Genomic DNA, 20775 nt, shown 5'->3' with positions numbered 1-20775 from the left:
ACATATATAAGATATATCTCATATATTAGAATTGCTCAGTGTATTTGTAACACTATATTCTGCTTTCTGTTCTATTACTCTAGAACTAGAGCAAAATTAATGTATACATTGAACTACTGGACAGGGGTAATCATTTGAACCATTCTGGTGCATATACACACAAAAAACAGTGATTCCTGATGGGACATTAAGGGCTAAAGCCAGCTAGGGACTTGACTTTCAACATTATGGAACAATAATCATGGTCCAGACTATCATATTCTGCTGTAGGACCAGCAATATCCATTTGACCAAGAAAGTGTGTAACTTTCATGTCTTCTTCTTGTACAGTTTGCTGGATTCATTTTTGTTGTAGAGATTATCTGTCTGATTTTGAGAGATTATTTTGCTTTGCAATTTGCTGAAAGTGGCCAAATTGGCCACAATGTATGTATTGCATAACCCCACCTGGTTATTGTTACTTGCAATGCTTTCATCCACCACAACACCAGCACTTCAAATTAGCAGTCCCCCGTTTTCCCTCATTTTGGTTAACCTTTGTATTGGGTGCAGAAGACATCATTGGTCTGAGCCAATTGATGGATTCAAACTGAACTTTTGATTCACGTTGAACTGTAATCCCCACTACCCCATCACCATCATCAATGGCACATGCTTTGTTGATTATTTGTGTCAGCGCTTGTTCAGATTGGAAAACCTTATGCCATCAAGAATTTGAATGAGCCTACCCATCAATGCTGTATGATTGCATGAACTGGCCACACGATATAAATCTTAAATGGAGTACACCAAGACAACTGGCTGCTGGGATCCCTGGTTGGACAGGCTGCATTTAATAATAAAGTTCTCGGGAGTAAAAATAATGAATGCTAATGAATACTGAAAATCCTTGCTGTTGAAGGATCTCCTTGGCAATTGGGCCCACTGCATCTAGGAAAGTACCAACCTAGAATGGTTTCTACTTTACGTGGAGATCTGAGGCTGCTCTGTATCTGTGGAAATGTGCTTCTCCAATTTCCAGCTGACTGTTTCTATCAGCCTTTCAATAGCATCAATAGACAGGGACTGCTGGCTAGTGTGGACTTCTTTCCACTCAGGACCATGCTTCATTTTATGTCATTTCAAGCAAGTCTTCAACCGCTTCACCTCATTTCAGGAAGTTGCCAATTCATTATATTCAGGAAGTCTTCTGAAGATTTTTTCTTTATCATTCCTAATCAAATCTGCCAAGTCCTTAGTATGGCTTTAGCCTTTGATGTTCCTTAATCTTGCCCACTGGTTGTTTAATCTTGCCTTGTGGTTCTACAGATTCATCTGAGAAAATGATATCTACCTTAGACTAGTGTCTCCACTGCAGCCACCACATTCTGGAGTAGGTCTTCCAGGTGATTATACAAGCTCAGGCTCTAGTTTACTTTTTAACAAGATTCAGCCATCACCATGTACAGTCTATAACAGCAGCACGTGCTGTGTTATATAGATTCCAACCTCCCAGCAAAGTACTAGCACACAATCAAGCTTTGGTGAGAACACCAGGAGAATCCAATTGCTTTTATTCATAAAGTATCTACTTTTATTACATCCACCTCCAAAAACAGAAAGGTCTTTTGCTTAACATCCCATCTGAGAGACAGGCCACCCAGCATTGGAAATCAGTTGATTATAATACGACCATGTCTTTGGAGGAATCCTTCAGCTCATAAACTCCTGATAAAGGAGGGGAAGCACTGTAATTGATTTTAAGACTGACACATAAGGCTTCATCATACAAACGAAACAGCAAACCTTCTTATTATATTTTTTACAATTTTTCTTCTGACTATATCCAAGCAAAGTGGACACACACAAACGTGGCAGCAAGCCAATTGCCACAATTCATTTATTGACACTTGCTCAATTGTATGATCTTTAGAAGAAGACCCTGAAAAATGAAAGCCATTTTGTGCATTTTAGGATTTCCTCTCGATGAAGACTGAGATGATAAATTGCACATCACTTCCAATTGGGCAAAAGTGAGGACTGTAGATGCTGCAGTCAGAGTCGAGAGTATAGCATGCCGCATCTGAGGAGCAGGAGAATCGTCATTTCGGGCACAAGCCCTTGATCAGGAATGAGGCTTGTGGGTCAGGGGTGAAAGATAAATGGGAGGGGGGTGGGTGGGATTTAGAGGAGGTAGCTTTGAAAGTGATAGGTGGATAAAGGTGAGGGAGAAGGTGATAAGTCAGAGGGGGCAGTGATAGGTGATAGGTTCAGAGGGCAGTACTGAGTTGAAGGCTTGGGACTGGGATAATGTGTGGGGAGGGGAAATGAGGAAGCTGTTGAAATCCTCATTTATCCTTTGTGATTGCAGGGTCCCAAGACGAAATATGAGGCATTCCTCCTCCAGGTGTCGGGTGGTAATGTTTTGGTGGTGTAGGAGGCCCAGAACCTGCACGTCCTTGCCGGAGTAGGAGGGGGAGTTGAAGTGTTCAGCCACAGGACGGTGTGGTTGGTGGGTGTGGGTGTCTCAGAGATGTTCTCTGAAACAATTTGCAAGAAGTCGTCCTGTCTCCTCAATGTAGAGGAGACCACACAGGGTGTAAGGAAAAGTACCATTGAGGACGATGATCTCAAACCTGAGACTAAGTGTAAGATTTATTGGGCAGCAGTGCTCCCTGTGCTCCTACATACTTCGGAGACTTGAAACAACTGTCAACAGGCACCTCAAGGCACTGATTTCCTTTGTGAAGGCTACTTCCACAATCTAAACCTTGAGGAAACTGGGGTTTGTGACCTTGATATGTCACTGACATACTTGAAGACAATATCTTAGACAATGGGTGCAGGAGTAGGTCATTCTGCCCTTCGAGCCTGCACCACCATTCAATATGATCATGGCTGATCATCCTTAATCAGTATCCTGTTCCTGTCTTATTTCCATAGCCCTTGATTCCACTATCCTTGACAGCTCTATCCAACTCTTTCTTAAATGAATCCAGAGACTGGGCCTCCACTGCCCTCTGGGGCAGAGCATTCCTCACAGCCACCACTCTCTGGGTGAAGAAGTTTCTCCTCATCTCTGTCCTAAATGATCTACCCCTTATTTTTAAGCTGTGTCCTCTGGTTTGGCACTCACCCATCAGCAGAAGCATGTTTCCTGCCTCCAGAGTGTCCAATCCTTTAATAATCCTATATGTCTCAATCAGATCCCCTCTCAGTCTTCTAAAGTCAAGGGTATACCTGCCTGCCTTTGGTCCAATACTGCTCCACCTCCAAAAATTAAACAGGAAGTAGTATTTCTTCCAGAAAAAAAAACAGAACTTCATAGAACTAGGGAAAGAGGGGCTTATCTGGAAGCACTGGGATGTATTTCCTGATTTGGTAGGATCTTGAGATGGATCTCAGCATTTTAAAAACATTAATTGGGACATTCTAAGATCACATTGGACAGATGTTAGTGGTTGGAGTCAATCAGAGAATGATCCTGTGTTCTGGGTACTTTTGAAAGTTTACGCTTAGGCCCTGAGAACATTTCTGAGATCAGAGAACATTGGGATTACAGCTTGAAGAATTGAGTGTTGGGACATAAAGAGATGTCTGAGGAGGTTTATGTGGTACAACAGAACAAAGAAGCATTTTGGCACTTTGTATAGGAAAAGAGTCCAGCAGCATTGGTGACTGCAGCTTTTGGACTATATAGCAGGATCATGTAGGTAGGGAAGTGCAATGGAAAAGGAAATGAAACACCAGTGGCCCCAACAAACCCAACCCCTACAGTCAGAGTCATAGAGTCATAGAGAGGTACAGCATGGAAACAGACCCTTCGGTTCAACCCGTCCATGCCAACCAGATATCCCAACCCAATCTAGTCCCACCTGCCAGCACCTGGCCCATATCCCTCCAAACCCTTCCTATTCATATACCCATCCAAGTGCCTCTTAAATGTTGCAATTGTACCAGCCTCCACCATATCCACTAGCAGCTCATTCCATATACGTACCACCCTGTGCTTAAAAACATTGCCCCTTAGGTCTCTTTCATATCTTTCCCCTCTCACCCAAAACCTATGCTCTCCAGTTCTGGAGTCACCGGCCACAGGGAAAAGACTTTGTCTATTTATCCTATCCATGCCCCTCATAATTTTGTAAACCTCTATAAGGTCACCCCTCAGCCTCTGATGCTCCAGGGAAAACAGCCCCAGCCTGTTCAGCCTCTCCCTGTAGCTCAGATCCTCCAACCCTGGCAACATCCTTGTATAAATCTTTTCTTAACCCTTTCAAGTTTCACAACATCCTTCCGATAGGAAGGAGACCAGAATTGCATGCAATATTCCAACAGTGGCCTATCCAATGTCCTGTACAGACGCAACATGACTTCCCAATTCCTGTACTCAATAATCTGACCAATAAAGGAAAGCATACCAAACGCCTTCTTCATTATCCTATCTACCTGCAACTCCACTTTCAAGGAGTTATGAACCTGCACTCCAAGGTCTCTTTGTTCAGCAACACTCCCTAGGACCTTACCATTAAGTGTATAAGTTCTGCTAAGATTTGCTTTCCCAAAATGCAGCACCTCGCATTTATCTGAATTAAACTCCATCTGCCACTTCTCAGCCCATTGACCCATCTGGTCCAGATCCTGTTGTAATCTGAGGTAACCGTCTTCGCTGTCCACTACACCTCCAATTTTGGTGTCATCTGCAAACTTACTAACTATACCTCTTATGCTCACATCCAAATCATTTATGTAAATGACAAAAAGTAGAGGGCCCAGCAGCAATCCTTGTGGTGCTCCACTGGTCACAGGCCTCCAGTCTGAAAAACAACCCTCCACCACTACCCTCCGTCTTCTACCTTTGAGCCAGTTCTGTATCCAGATGGCTAGTGCTCCCTGTATTCCATTAGATCTAACCTTGCTAATCAGTCTCCCATGGGGAACCTTGTCGAATGCCTTACTGAAGTCCATATAGATCACATCTACTGCTCTGCCCTCATCAATCTTCTTTGTTACTTCTTCAAAAAACTCAATCAAGTTTGTGAGACATGATTTCCCACGCACAAAGCCATGTTGACTATCCCAAATCAGTCTTTGCCTTTCCAAATACATATACATCCTGTCCCTCAGGATTCCCTCCAACAACTTGCCCACCACTGAGGTCAGGCTCACTGGTCTATAGTTCCCTGGCTTGTCTTTACCACCCTTCTTAAACAGTGGCACCACGTTTACCAACCTCCAGTCTTCCGGCATCTCACCTGTGACTATCGATACAAATATCTCAATAAGAGGCCCAGCAATCACTTCTCTAGCTTCCCACAGAGTTCTCAGGTACACCTAATCAGGTCCTGGGGTTTTATCCACCTTTAACCGTTTCAAGACATCCAGCACTTCCTCCTCTGTAATCTGGACATTTTGCAAGATGTCACCATCTATTTCCTTACAGTCTATATCTTCCATATTCTTTTCCACAGTAAATACTGATGCAAAATATTCAATTAGTATCTCCCCCATTTTTTGTGGCTCCACATAAAGGCCGCCTTGCTGATCTTTGAGGGGCCCTATTCTCTCCCTAGTTACCTTTTTGTCCTTAATATATTTGTAAAAACCCTTTGGATTTTCCTTAATTCTATTTGTCAAAGCTATCTCTTCAACCTAACAGGAACATACTTTCTCTGGTTTCTTGTCATCTCATTTCTGAAGGCTTCCCATTTTCCAGCCGTCCCTTTTACCTGCGAACATCTGCCTCCAATCAGCTTTCAAAGGTTCTTGCCGAATACCGTCAAAATTGGCCTTTCTCCAATTTAGAACTTCAACTTTTAGATCTGGTCTATCCTTTTCCATCACTCCTTTAAAACGAATAGAATTATGGTCGCTGGCCCCAAAGTGCTCCCCCACTGACACCTCAGTCACCTGCCCTGCCTTATTTCCCAAGAGTAGGTCAAGTTTTGCACCTTCTCTAGTAGGTACATCCACATACTGAATCAGAAAATTGCCTTGTACACACTTAAGAAATTCCTCTTCATCTAAACCTTTAACACTATGCAGTCCCAGTCGATGTTTGGAAAGTTAAAATCCCGTACCATAACTATCCTATTATTCTTACAGATAGCTGAGATCTCCTTACAAGTTTGTTTCTCAATTTCCCTCTGACTATTGGGGGATCTATAATACAATCCCAATAAGGTGATCATCCCTTTCTTATTTCTCAGTTCCACCCAAATAACTTCCCTGGATGTATTTCTGGGAATATCCTCCCTCAGCACAGCTGTAATACTATCCCTTATTAAAAGGGCCACTCCCCATCCTCTCTTGCCTCCTTTTCTATCCTTCCTGTAGCATTTGTATCCTGGAACATTAAGCGGCCAGTCCTGCCCATCCCTGAGCCATGTTTCTGTAATTGCTATGATATCCCAGTCCAATGTTCCTAACCATGCCCTGATTTCATCTGCCTTTCCTGTTAGGCCCCTTGCATTGAAATAAATGCAGTTTAATTTATTAGTCCTACCTTGTCCCTGCCTGCCCTGACTGTTTGACTCACTTCTGTCTCAGCTGTACCAGTCTCAGATCGATCTCTTTCCTCACTATCTCCCTGGGTCCCACCCCCCACCCCCCCACCCCCACCCCACCCCACCTTACTGGTTTAAATCCTCCCAAGCAGTTGTAGCAAATTTCCCTGCCAGTATATTCGTCCCCTTCCAATTTAGGTGCAATCTGTCCTTCTTATACAGGTCACTTCTACCCCAAAAGAGATTCCAATGACCCAAAAATGTGAATCCTTCTCCCATACACCAGCTCCTCAGCCATACATTCATCTGCTCTATCCTCCTATTCCTGCCCTCACCATCTCGAGCACTGAGAGTAATCCAGATATTACTACCCTTGAGGACCTCCTTTTTAAATTTCTGCCTAACTCTCTAATCTCCCTTCAGAATCTCAACCTTTTCCCTTCCAATGTCTTTGGTTCCAATATGGACAATGACCTCCTGCTGGACCCTCTCCCCCATGAGAACATTCTGTACCCTCTCTGAGACATCCTTGATCCTGGCACCAGGGAAACAACACACCATTCTGCTTTTTTCTCTGCTGGCCACAGAAACGTCTGTCTGTACCTCTGACTACAGAATCCCCTAACACAATTGATCTCTTGGAAGCCGACGTACCCCTCGTTGCATTAGAGCCAGTCTCAATACCAGAAACTTGGCTGTTCAAGCTACGTTCCCCTGAGAATCCATCATCCCGTACATTTTCCAAAACAGCATATCTGTTTGAAATGGGTATATCCACAAAAGACTCCTGCACTAGCTGCCTACCTCTAAATTAGACTACTTACAGTGTGGAAACAGGTCCTTCAGCCCAACAAGTCCACACCGACCCACCGAAGCGCAACCCACCCAGACCCATTCTCCTACATTTACCCCTTCACCTAAAACTATGGGCAAATTAGCATGGCCAATTCACCTAACCTGCACACCTTTGTGATTGTGGGAGGAAACCAGAGCACCTGGAGGAAACCCATGCAGACACAGGGAGAATGTGCAAACTCTACAGAGTCAGTCACCTGAGGCAGGAATTGAATCTGGGTCTCTTGCGCTGTGAGGCAGCAGTGCTAACCACTGTGCTACTGTGCTGTCCTTCCTGGAGTTAACCCATCTATGTGATTGTGTCTGAGACTTTCCCCCTTTCCTATAACTGCCATCGATCACATACTGTTGCTGTTGCAAATTCCTCATCGCTTCTATCTGTCTCTCCAACCGATCCACTCGATCTGATAAGATTTGCATCCAACAGCATTTATGGCAGATATAATCCACAGTAACCCACTGCAGATATAATCCACTGCAAAGGCCATTTTTGTTCCTTCACAATCTACAGACCCAGAAAATAACACCGTCTTATTCCTCTATAAACACTACCCCAGGTTAAATTAATAGCTATGGCTTATATTTTAAGTTTAATTAAGAGACTTATCTCCAAAAACATATAATCAAGAAAGAATCCACTATACTCACTACTGCAGCCTTTCTCTTGGACAGACTTAAAACAACAACTAACTTATCTGATTCTGTGCTGTGAACTTCACCCAATAGTTCCTCCAAGATTAGTTGTGAATTTCACTGTTTGAAATGCATCTGGGAAAATTAACAATGTCCAGTGATACACGAATTCAAACAGCAAAGGCAGTAACTGTGCAGGTTCTCTCTCTCTCTCCTGCACTGTCCTCACCATGTGCTTCCTTTGTCTGCTCTTCTCCCTTTTAAAACTGCTGTTGTTTTGACTTTTTTTTTCCAAAGTTCCAAAACAATGCAACAGCATATAAAACAGTAATTGCTGCTCCTGGAATTCAAGGAAATCACCTCCAACACCAAAAATACCTCAAAAAAAAGGAGCAGCTCTTACAGCCAGAAATTTTCCTGTCCTCCATCTTGGATGCACAAATCACATTCAGTCCCAGGAAATCCCTCTAATTACAATGTTCAGGATATGCACAAGCAATTGAATGCAACTGAAACTTCAATTTCTGGTTATAGTTTAGAATAGAAGCTAAGGCCTTGTGGTATTTTTTTATGAAGATATCAAAATACTTAAATAGTCATCTAACTAATGTATTTAATGCTGAGATTTGTAAAATTTATATTCAGTTTGCTTGAACTATTTTATGTATTAATAACTTCAGTTGTTGAAGACAATATCTTCTTGATAAAGCATTTTGAGTGCGTTGATTTGTATATTGATAAATGTTGTTGACCAGTGCAAAAACAAATAGGTGAGTAAATTTGCTCCAAAAAGCCCTGGAAAATTCAATAACAGGTAAAATCAGTGAACAATCATGTAAGCAAAACTGTCATAATCTCCTAGGAGCCGCTCCTCCAACCATTAATGGGTTCTTCTTGAAAATGTTGGTTTCTGAAGGAACCATGTGGGATCCTAGGAGACACTCATTGCCACAAATCCTTCTTCCTAATACCAGTCGAGGTTGCTATTACCATGTGAAGAAGGATCCAATACAAACCCTTAGTAGAAGATAAGCTCAGTCTTGATGAACACTGATTAGGTTTATTACATATTATCTAGTAGCTAGTTTCATTATATTTGAGACTATCAAACTCAACTTAAAATCATGTACATATTACAAAATGAAGATTGATTGTAAAGAACAATCACAAAAGCATCTTAAACGTGCTGGTGAACACATACAGAACTCATCATTACACAAAAGTGGATAGCTCCTCCCAGCAACAGACCTTTATATGCTGATGGGCTGAATTCAACTGGTGATGTTGGTTAACCCCTTCAGGTCCTAGGAGATTTATACATCAGTTCTCTCTAGGGTTTGCTGATGATAGACTCACAATGGGTAAGAAGCAGCCTGTGTGACATAGGCAGAAGTGAGAACGTGGAGTGGCTGCAGGTAGCAAGGCTGGAGGTAGTGAGGAGAGGGAGGAATCACAACCAAAGCTGCTCATCTGGCTGGAACAAGATTGGGGTTTTGGAAGGAGGAGCTGTGACGTGGGGAACTACAATGGAAAGACAGGGTCTGCCAAGATGGTAAGGTGGCTGCAAAGGGGATAAGAGAAACCTCAAAGCAGATATGTAGGTCTGCAAAGAGGCGAGAGCAGTTTTAAGCCTTCCAACAAACAAATACATAGCCAACTGTGAATGAAGAAAACAAACAGCATTAATTCCTTGCAAATGAACGTGCAGCCTCTTGTAGCTGAAGACTACAAGAGTTCAGGAGCAATTATGCAGTGGTAATTTAGCGGATGCTATTGTAATGAACACTATGTCAATTAGGTAATTCAGTTTAATAATGAATGGACCTGGCAATTCAAAACTGGGTATTTATGAAGCTCTGTGTGCCATCACCTGAACAGAATTGGATAAAACTGTAATCTATAACCTCATGGTCTTGAATATTCCTTATTCTACCATTCCCACCAAGCCAGGGGATTAACCCTGGTTCAATGAAAGGTGCAAGAAAGCATGCCCGAGCAGCACAAAGCATACCTAAAAAATAAGGTGTAATTATTATAATAATTATTTAAAAATCACCAAATCTATGAAACAGGTAGCTACATGCATGCCTAGCAATGTAAGAAGCATGCGATAAACTGGACCAAGTAATTCCATTTCTAACAGATCTGACCTAAGCGCTGCAGTCCTTCCACCATCAGCCATGAATGCAGATGGACAATTAAAGACTTAACAAGAGGAGGACACTTCACAAACATCTTCACCCACAACAATGGGGAGTTGAGCACAATAGCACAATAAACAAGCTTGAAGCATTCACAAGAGTTTTCAGGTAGAAGTGTTTAATGAATGATTCTGTCTGACCCACTCTCAAGGTCCCCAGCATCCATCTTCAGCAATTCAATTCATTCTATATAACATCAAGAAACAGATGAGAGCATTGGATATTGCAAAGGCCAGGGCCCTGATAACTTTGCTGAAGACTTGTGCTCAGCAAATAGCCATATCCCTAGCCAAGCTACTCCAGTACAATTTAGAGGAGATGGTGGTGTAGAAATAATGCCACTGGGCTAGTAATCCAGAACCATAGACTACTATCATGGGATTTTCTTTTGAATCCCGCTGTGGCAGATGGTGAAATTTGTATTCAAAAAGGGAAGTATGGAATTAAAAAATGGCAACCATGCAGCTACTACATCTGGTTCACTAATGTCCATTAGCAAAACCAATCCACATTCCTTACCTGGTCTGGCCTCATGTATGTCCAAAGCCACAGTGATGTGGTTGACTTCTAACTTTCCTATGGACAATTAGAGGTGATCGAACCAGTGACAACCACAACTCATGAACAAAAAAAAATACATCTACCCAGCAAAATGGGAATTCATCCAGGAATGGTATGTCCACAAAATGCAGGACAAATCCAATCCAGATAATTACTGCTCCATCAGTCTAGATTCAAATATTAGCAAAGTGGTGGAGGGAGTCATCAAGTGGCATATTCTCAATAATAACATGCACACTGATGCTCCATTTGGGTTAAACCAGGTCCAATCATCCCCTGAGCTCAATGCCATCTTGTTCCAAAGATGTACAAAAGGATTGAACTGAAGAACAAAAGTGAGGGTGACTGCCATTGGCATCAAGACAGCATTTGACCAAGTTCAGCATCAAGAGCCCCACAAAAATTAGTCAATGGGACTCAGGGAAATCTCTCCACTTGCTGGAGTTATACCTTGTACAAAGGGCAGCACGGTGGCACAGTGGGTAGCACTGTTGCCTCACAGCGCCAGAGACCCGGGTTCAATTCCCGCCTCAGGCGACTGACTGTGTGGAGTTTGCACGTTCTCCCCATGTCTGCGTGGGTTTCCTCCGGGTGCTCCGGTTTCCTCCCATAGTCCAAAGATGTGCAGGTCAGGTGAATTGGCTATGCTAAATTGCCCGTAGTGTTAGGTAAGGGGTAAATGTAGGGGTATGGGTGGGTTGCGCTTCGGCGGGTCGGTGTGGACTTGTTGGGCCGAAGGGCCTGTTTCCACACTGTAATGTAATGTAATGTAATCTATGTAAAAAATGGTTGTGGTTGTTGGAAGGCAATCCCTCAACCCCACAAAATCACTGGAGTTCCTCAGGCTCGTGTCCTAGGACCAACCATCTTCAGTTGTTTCATCAAGGACATTCACTCCAATACAAGTCAAAAGTCAGAATATTCACTGCTAATTGCATGATGTTCAGTTCCATTTGCGATGTCTAAGATACTGAAGCAACCATGTCCAAATGCAGCATCACCTCAAAAATATTCATACTTTGGCTAATAAGTCGCAAGTAAACTTCATGGCACAAGTGCCAAGCAACGACCATCGAAAATAAAACAGAATTTACCCATTATCCCTTTGCATTTAATGACTTTACCATCACTAAGTCCCCACTATCAACCTCCTGGGAGTTAACATTGGTCAGAAACTAAAACGGACTAACTGGCTGAGAATTCTGCAGCAAATAACTTGTCTCCTGACTCCCAAATGTTTGTGTACCGTCTACCAGGCACAAATCAGAAATGCGAGTGAATACTTTTCTCTTGCTAAGATGTGTGCAGTTCCAAAAACACTCAAGAAGCTTGGCACCACCCAGGACAAAGTAGCCTGCTTGACTGGCACTCCATTAATATTTACTCTGCAGGCCATTGATGCTCAGTAGCAGTACCAACACAATACACTGCAACAACTCACCAAGGCTGATAGCAGTACCTTCTAAACCCATGTTTTCTACCTCTTAGATGGACAAGAGCAGCAGATAAGTGGGAACACCACAATCTGTAAGTTTCCCTCCAAGTCAGATGCCACCCTGGCTTGAAAATGTATTGCTGTTCCTTCATTGCTGCTGGGTCAATACCCTGGAATTCCCTCCCTAACAGTAAACCACCTACACTAAACCACCCTTTCTCCAGGACAATTATGAATGGGCAGTAATTGCTGGCTTAGCCAGCAATACACATATCCCATAAATGATTTTTTTAAAAATGTCATACATTTGCATTTGTGAACATCTTATACAATGTGAATACCTGAGTGGTAGCAGCTATGTTAGAGACAAACATGCAACTGTTTAGTTGCGACCTCACCAATCCATGGAAAGCATGCTTCGGGTAAAGGCTTTTATGTATAAAAAATGAGTTTTCGGTTTTTTAAAGTAATGCTAATTTATGCTCGTTGCCCTGTACCGTTAATGTTTTGCTTGTTTGTTGTAGCTTTATATTTAGCGGACCAGTCATGATTATTAAGGATATTGATTTTTTTTCTCTCAGTTTCTGTGCGAGAGCAAATACAACCACCCCCAAAAAGATATCTAAACAGTTATGAATGGTAAGGATGCTACACCACTTTATTAGAGTTTGAAGAAAAAAAACAGCCGTTGGAAACCAAAAGGTTACCCTTGGAAAAAATGTGAAACCCTGAGAGAAAAAGAAATATATTTTGGCTCATAGTTGACACAAGAACATTAAATGCAAAATGTGGACATAGGAATCTATAATTGGAAATGTTCGCGCACAAGTATGACATAAAGAAAGTTTTAGAAGTTAGGTTTCGAGATAGGAAATGCATTGTCAGAAATTATATCTTATTAAGGTAATTATTCGGATTGACAGAGGTAAATATTCTATGAACTGTTAATGTTGGACATCTATTTTCCATTGTATTGATTTGGGTGAATCAGTGAATGTTGATGAAAGGTATTTAAAGCTGTCACTACGACATCACCATTACCCCATTTTGCAGGGACGCCTCCAGAATCCGGCAGAAAATTGGAACAGAGACAACTGTGGGAGACAGCTCCCCAACAGACTGCTGACCCCAAAATCCACACCCAAGTCAGGAAGAGACTTCCACTGGTGTTCCTGTTTCCACAGACTCCAGTCAGTTGCTCAACTCCCGAACAAACTCCAGTTCCTTTCCCCCACACAGCAGAAGAAAGTGCCGTTTCCAAAATTAACATGTTCTCTGCCCATTCATGTCTCCTCTAAATTTCTGTATCCAACGAGAAAAAAAGTATTGAGGAAATAATAGGACATCGCGATTAAAATCAAACTGCTGGAAACTTTATATTTTTCTTTCAAGATCAATTTAAATCATTACTGTCTCAAAAAGAAGTGAAATGATGCTGGCTGAGTTAAGTAGCGAACAACTTTTGTTAGTGAATACAGTGAAAATAAACATATCTTAGTAATTGAATATTATTGCCGATCTGATAGAAATATCATTCCCTTCAAAAAGAATAGTTGCACTCTTCCTGCAACAATTTACAGATGTATCGAATCAACCCAATGTTAACTTTTAGCTTCTGAGGACTAAAATGCAAAGGAACTTTAACCTCGTGGGTCATAATGCAGTAAAACAATCAGGTGCTTTTAAATACTGAAGGAATCGCACCCCTTACCATTTTCAGCATGTTAGATGCATCAGGTACTTCAGAGCGAAACCGATTGTGTGCCTCAAGCAGAACCTCCTTGTCTGCTTCGGATAGTGCGCCGGTAGGTTCGGGACATGTTAGATAAATGAGCAGCAGCACTTTGAATGAACTAGCAGCCATTCTGCCTGAGATCCTGTGTCGGCTCAGGAGCAGATCAGCTCGACTTTATAGGTTGGGTGGTCCCAATCAAGGCGCAGAGGAAAGGAAACGCGATGCTTATAACTATTGGAAACAATGACGCCAGCACTGCATTGTATTGTACAGTTTTAAAACTTAAACCGCTGCAAACCTATATCGATTGTGATCCTGAAACCAATTGGCAATGCAAGAGGATGTAAACATTGAAAGAGAGAGCACTCGTGGGATTGGAGGGGAAGAACTAAATCATATCATCCCCAGAAATTCAAAAACCTAAAACGCATTTGTCAACTCCATGTCCAAACCAGATAGGAATAGCATTCAGGCAGGGTCCACTCATCTCACTGTTAAGTTTTACCCTGGATATCAGAGCCAACTGTATGGGATCAGTAGCTAGATAGAACTAGTTACAATTTGAATGGAATGCTTGGGTTAGAAGGGAAGATGTGAATATGTCCTTCCCTAAAAAAAATACAAGAGCAATTAAATAACCTAATCTAAACAAAATGGAAGACCCAGGCAGGTAAAAAAGGGCCAAGAATTAACCAGCAGTAGAATTTATCCAAGAATATCCAAATGCATTAGGGAGAATATTTGTGAGACATTGAAAGATGGATTAGTCAAGAATAAGAACAAGGAATATCAGATTTACTGACAACTGGCAGCCAACCTAGATTCAGGAGGCAAGCTCCTGACAGACCAGCTTTCTCTATTTGAGGAACTAAAATATCAACAAAATGTTGAAGGCACTACTACATACATGACCTCGCAATGTGGCTTTCTCATGACAAGCAGGAAAATGCTTGCACATCTTCAACTTTATCAGAATCCTTGGGGTAGCATGCTAGACATTAAGCTCAAGTATTCCCAGTGTTATCACACAAAGTTAAAGGCTTTTAAAAAATACACAAGAAAATTCTCGAAACTCTCTAATTTTCAGACCCAGGTTGATACAAAACATGGACCATGTTTCTATAATTAACAATAAATCATACTTTTAAAAAAGATAATTTGATTTTTAGCTACAATTAGTCAAATTGCCTAAGTAAGCTTTACAAATTAAAAGTCTAAACTCTTTCTTAATTTCCCTTTATACACAGACAAACTGGGGGGAAAAACAAATGGGTATGGAGAAAACTGAAAAAAAACAGAACTGTGACCTTTGTTCACAAGATCTGTTGGGTTGGTTCATGTCTCTGCAGATTTCCTTGGATCTTCTTTTTTCTGAATGCTTCCATGGGTTTGCAGGAGGTGCAGAGTGGCTGATTTATGAAAGGTCTTTGATATACCTAGTTCAAAGTTACAACTTGCTGCACCTGCTGAAGCCAAGGTAAACTGGCTTTCTTCAGGTTTAAATTGACTCACTGCAAAGAACAGAGTGTTTTATTGGATGCTGTGGATCTGGTTTCTTTTCTGATCTGAGCAACTTCCCGCTATCTTGATCACAGCCCAAACTGTTCAGCTAACTGACAACCATTCACCTTATTGTTGGCAGTTACAGGATCGTAGTAATTGATAGTTGGTTCAGAGTCCACAAATCTTCATTTGTAAACAACCTCTAATCTTCAGTTCGTCTGCACATTGTGGAACCCACAGCTACACAGAGTTTACAAAAAAGTATCAGATTCCTAACTTTTAAACTATGCAACCAACTTTGTAAATCCCCGGTCTGAAGCATTTGTCTCATTTCAGTCCACAGTTATCAAGTCAGAGAGAGTCATAGAGATGGACAGCACAGAAACAGACCCTTCAGTCCAATTTCTCCATGCTGACTAGATATTCTAAATTAATCTAGTCCCATTTGCCAGCACTTGGCCCATATCCCTCTAAACTTTCTATTCATATACCAGATGCCTTTTAATATTGCAGTTGTACCAGCCTCTACCAATTTCTCTGGCAGCTCATTCCATACACGCACTTGCCTCTGCATGAAAACATTGCCGCTTAGGTCGCATTTATATCTTTCCACTCTCATCATAAACCTACGCCCTCTAGTTCTGGGCTCCCCCAACCCAGGGAAAAGATCTTGTCTATTCACTCTATCCATGCCCCTCCTAATTTCATAAACCTCTCTAAGGTCACCCCTCAACCTCCAACGCTCCAGGGAAAACAGCCCCAGCCTATTAAGCCTTTCCCCATAGCTCAAACCCTCTAAACCTTGGCAACATCCTTGTAAATCTTTTCAGAACCCTTTCAAGTTTCACATCATCCTAACGATAGGAGGGAGACTAGAATTGTACACAATATTCAAAAGGTAGCCTAACCAATGTCCTGTACAGCCACAGCATGACCTCCCAACTCTTATGCTCAATACTCTGACAAAGATAGGAAAGCACAGTAAATGCCTTCTTCACTATCCTAACTACCTATGATTCCACTTTCAAGGAACAATGAATCTGCACTCAAAGGTCACTGTGTTCAGCAACTCTCCCCAGGACCCTTACCATTAAATGTGTAACGATTTGCCTTTCCAAAACGCAGCACCTCACATTTATCTAAATTAAGCTCCATCTGCCACTCCTCAGCCCACTGGCCATTCTGATCATGATTCCATTGTAATCTGTGGTAACCTTCTTCACTGTCCGGTGTATCTGCAATTTTGATGTCTTCTGCAAATTTACTAACTATACCTCCTATTTCACATCCAAATGACTTATATAAATGATGACAAGCAATGAAATCAGTGCCCAGATTTTAAAAAGGACAAAAATAAAACATCACAGTCTTTATAAGATGAAAGTAACTCTTTCCACTATATTCTACATTGGCAACAGAGTGATCATTGCAACGGTTCAAAATGTTGAAACAATTTACTTAAATTTTGACTGTGTTCTTTCAGGAGCCACTCTCTATTTTGGAATAAATTCATAAATAAATCAATACCTACTCAACTTACAGCATAACATAGTAAGGCTTTCAGTAGAATGTGATGTCAGCAGCAGGAGAGTTCCTTTGATATGTGCATTAAAAGACAAACTTATCCCCACTAATGCCAGTCTCCCATTCTCTCCTCCTGTAGGTACCGACCCTCACTTTGACATCCTGGTGAATGCCATCCACTATTGGGAACTGCAGCTTGGATCCAGGATCTATTGTTCCTCTCCAAGGGTCAAACTGACCTCTACACGTCTCCCTCTCTTCCTCTTCACCCCTTTCCAATTCGGTGGCCTCACTCATCTATTGTTGTGTAAATTCTTGGATCTCTTGAGAATTCGCTGAAGTCTTTCTCAGATTACGTTTTACTTAACTTTGTACCATCTCTACTCAGCAGCATCTCTTTTCAGCTTTTCCATCACGTAAGCTTTTGTATTTACATATTTGAGTCTTGACACTTGAACAGCTTCCTTTCTTATTCAGCCGAGGCCTCACCCTTAATGTTACTTCAAATGGGCTGAGCTTGATTTTAAGTTGCCCAGCTATTGGGAATGAAGAGGCAGGCATCCAGTAGGGCATGGGAAATTCAGCGTTTGCACCATCACATTATTTCTGGATTTCCTGATCATTTCACTTTAGTGTCATGACGGACACTAAGCAATCTCCAACCATGGAAATGATTCATTCAGGAGTTAGGAACAGAAGAGAAGGGACTGACCAAAGGCTCAACTTACCCAAGGAGGCATCACAAAAGTTATGTGAGGACAGCATATGGGGTGGGGGGCGGGGGGGGGGGGGGGGGGGGGGAAGGTAATTTTTTCTACTGATCAGAGGATGAATTTTGCCAATGAAACATAGGTGTGAATAGAAAGTTGCTCATGAGCTCATCAGTGGGGATGTAGTACCACATTCATGATTCAACAGCAAAAGGGATTTAATCACAGGAAAAGAAAGGTTACTGCAGTGGCACATTCAACAGCACTTGATTATTGTGTCATGCAAAATTCTCATAATGCCTTCCTAAACCTACCCTCGCATAATACCTCACTCATTAACTTACTTCTCTCACCCACTGTGCACTTCCTCACATCTCCATGTGCAAATACACAGACACTTACCCTACTTTTTCTGGAGTCATGCCTTTTTCTCAGTCACTCCAATAAATGCTTTCCCATTCTTCCAACCACTCTACACAAGTCATCACTCTCTTCTATTCTTTCGGGTAGAAGAAATTGCAGAACATATGGGAGAGGCAGAGAACTAGCAACAGCCTTCCAAATATCATGCAACTGGCTGCAGAGGAGATGGTGCTGGACATGACTAGAAGCTCACGTGTGCTTGGCTGTTGGAGATTGAGGTCACCCAGCTCCTGGTTATAAGAAATAGTATAATAATCTCACCTATGCTAATTTGAAAACAGCCAACTAAATAAGATTGTACCTGAGGTCCAAAGTAAAACAGCATTGCTCATCTGATCAAGTTCCAACATTCACCAGAACTATCCAACCAACAAAAGGTGCGAATTTAACTTCTCAGCATAATACTGTAAAGATCTTGCTGATGCTAGATAGACAGCAGCTCTGAGGTGTCAGTACTTAGTGGCGTATTTTCTCGATACATTTTCAGAATCTAAAATTGCTGCTGTACTCTTGCTTTCACCAGCAAGGTCCAGGAAACCCATGAACTCAACCAAATTGCAAAAGCCTTAATAGTAACATGGGTATTGAACCTTCGTGAAATTCTTGGGAGAGGATGTTGGTTTGCATATGGCCTAATAAGCTTGGTTTAAATGGAGAAGTTGGATTGTTGAAGCTGGTTTCCCAGTAAGGTCAATTTGCCCACTTTTACCAACACCAAACATTGCCAAATGCATGCTCCATTACACTAATTACCCCATTATTCTCCACTTTCCATTCAATTAAAGACTGAAATTTAATATGGTCGAACACCTCAAGTATTATTAAAGCACAAGGAACATGCCTATCCCCCTTTATACAGACACCAATTTGCCAGATCTACATATTAGATTTCCAGGGATTGTTGTTGAGGAAGGAATGCTCAAAATTAGAGTGGATTTTGCATTAAGGAAAAATCATTGTGGGTTAAGGGATTAGAGTGGACAAATGTGATTAGAACTAACCACTTCTTTAGAGCAGAACTGCTGACATGAATTGCCTGAGTTGAAAGATATTGTAGTATTGTAATTGCTGTGTGTTTGCTCTGAAGGAAACATAACCAAAAAAATTTACAGAATCAAGACCTATATTTCTCTTTATAAATAGTGACGGACCTACTGCAAATTCTTATCATTTTCTGTTTTTATATCTGCAGTCAGAACTGTCACAAAGGTAGAAAACTAATATTTTTAATGAGCCGATAAAATATGGAGCTGAAAACGCACAGCAGCTCAGACAGCATTGGAGGAGCAGAAAAGTCAACATTTTGAACTAGGACCCTTCATACTGGGGAGGAGGAATGGAGCTCAGAAATAAATAGAGGGAGGGGAGTGGGACTGGGGGAAATGTAAGTGGAATGGTCAACGTGGATGTGGGAAAGATAAGTGGGATGGTGGTAGGTGGATGCAGATGGGGGTTATTGTGATTGGTCAGTGGGAAGGGTGGAGCGGATAGGTGAGAAGGAAGATGGTTCGCTCAGCTCAAGGAGGCTGGGAGGGGAAGGAGGGCTGAACATGGGGGAAGGTTGCGGTTTGGGGAGATTTTGAACCTTCTGAACTCTATGTTGAGGTTATTGGGCTCTAAGCTCCTGAGGCAGACTATGAGCTGTTGTTTCTCCAGTTTACATGTGGCCTATTTTGATGGTGGAGAAAGCCGTGGATGGACATGTTGCCAAGGCAGTGAGAGAGGGGAGTTGAAATGGCTGACAACTGGAAGGTATTGTATGGAGCGCACAGAGTGCCGATGCTCCACAAACTAATCCCTGAGTCTGCGCTTGGTCTCTCTGCTGTAAAGGAAACGATATCAAGAGCAACAGATGCAAAAGACCAGGTTAGAATTGCAGGCGAATCTCTGCTGGATCTGGAATGATGTTTGGGGCCTTGAATGGAGATGGGAGAGGGGATGCAGGAGCAGGTATTGCACTTGCTGTGGTTATCAAGTGTGGAGGACAGGTTAGTGGGCAGTGTAGATGAGGGAGCCACTGAGTGAATGGTCCATATAGAAAGCAAATAGGGGTGTGGAAGGAATTTTTTTTTGGTAGTGGGGTCTGACTGCAGGTGGCAAAAATGGCAGAGTATGATGTGCTGGATTTGGAGATTAGTGGATTGGTGAGGACCAGGGGATCTCTAACCTTGTTGGGAGGAGGGGGGTTTGTGGGCAGAGATGTGGGAAATGGAGGAGGTACGGTTGAAGGGATTATTAATCATGGGAGAGAGGAGGGGGGAGATCTGGGATGTTCTGGAGTGGAATCTCTCATCCTGGATGTGGCAGAAGTGGAGGAATTGGGAGTACGAGATTGCATTTTTGCTGGAGGGTAGTTGAGTAGAGGTGTAGTGGATGTAGCTGTGGGAATTGGTAGGTTTGCTCAGTCAGTTACCGGAGATGGAGATGGAGAGGTCCAGGATGGGGATGGAGCTGTTAGAGATGGTGCAGGTGAATTTGTGGTCAGGGTACAAAGTGTGGGTGAAGTTGATGAACTGTTCGAGCTCCTCATGGGAGCACAAGGCAGTGCCAATAGTCAATGTAGTGGAGGAAAAGGAAGGGGATGGTGTCAGTGTAGCTGCAGAAGAGGGACCATTCAACACATGCTACGAAAAGGCAAGCATAGCTCCGACCTATTGTGGGTACCCACAGCCACCCCTCTGGTTTGTAGGAAGTGGGAAGATTGAAAGGA

The 20775-nt window shown here is 42.3% G+C and overlaps 1 protein-coding gene across 1 annotated transcript in view; it reads right to left on the bottom strand.

Moving 5' to 3' along the window:
• Positions 1-14082, bottom strand: part of LOC140467284 (peptidase inhibitor 16-like) — a 33424-nt gene extending 19342 nt beyond the window's left edge. The window contains exon 1 of the mRNA XM_072563543.1: positions 13882-14082. Within this exon, the coding sequence (XP_072419644.1) occupies positions 13882-14034 (153 nt within the window). The 5' untranslated portion in view covers positions 14035-14082. The remainder of the gene's footprint in view (positions 1-13881) is intronic.
• Between the last annotated feature and the right edge of the window lie 6693 nt (positions 14083-20775).

The sequence above is a fragment of the Chiloscyllium punctatum genome, chromosome 45, assembly GCF_047496795.1.
Source record: "Chiloscyllium punctatum isolate Juve2018m chromosome 45, sChiPun1.3, whole genome shotgun sequence".
Taxonomy (NCBI): Eukaryota; Metazoa; Chordata; class Chondrichthyes; order Orectolobiformes; family Hemiscylliidae; genus Chiloscyllium; species Chiloscyllium punctatum.
The sequence above is the reverse complement of the archived record's forward strand: the minus strand, read 5'-3'. Positions and strand labels throughout refer to the sequence as shown.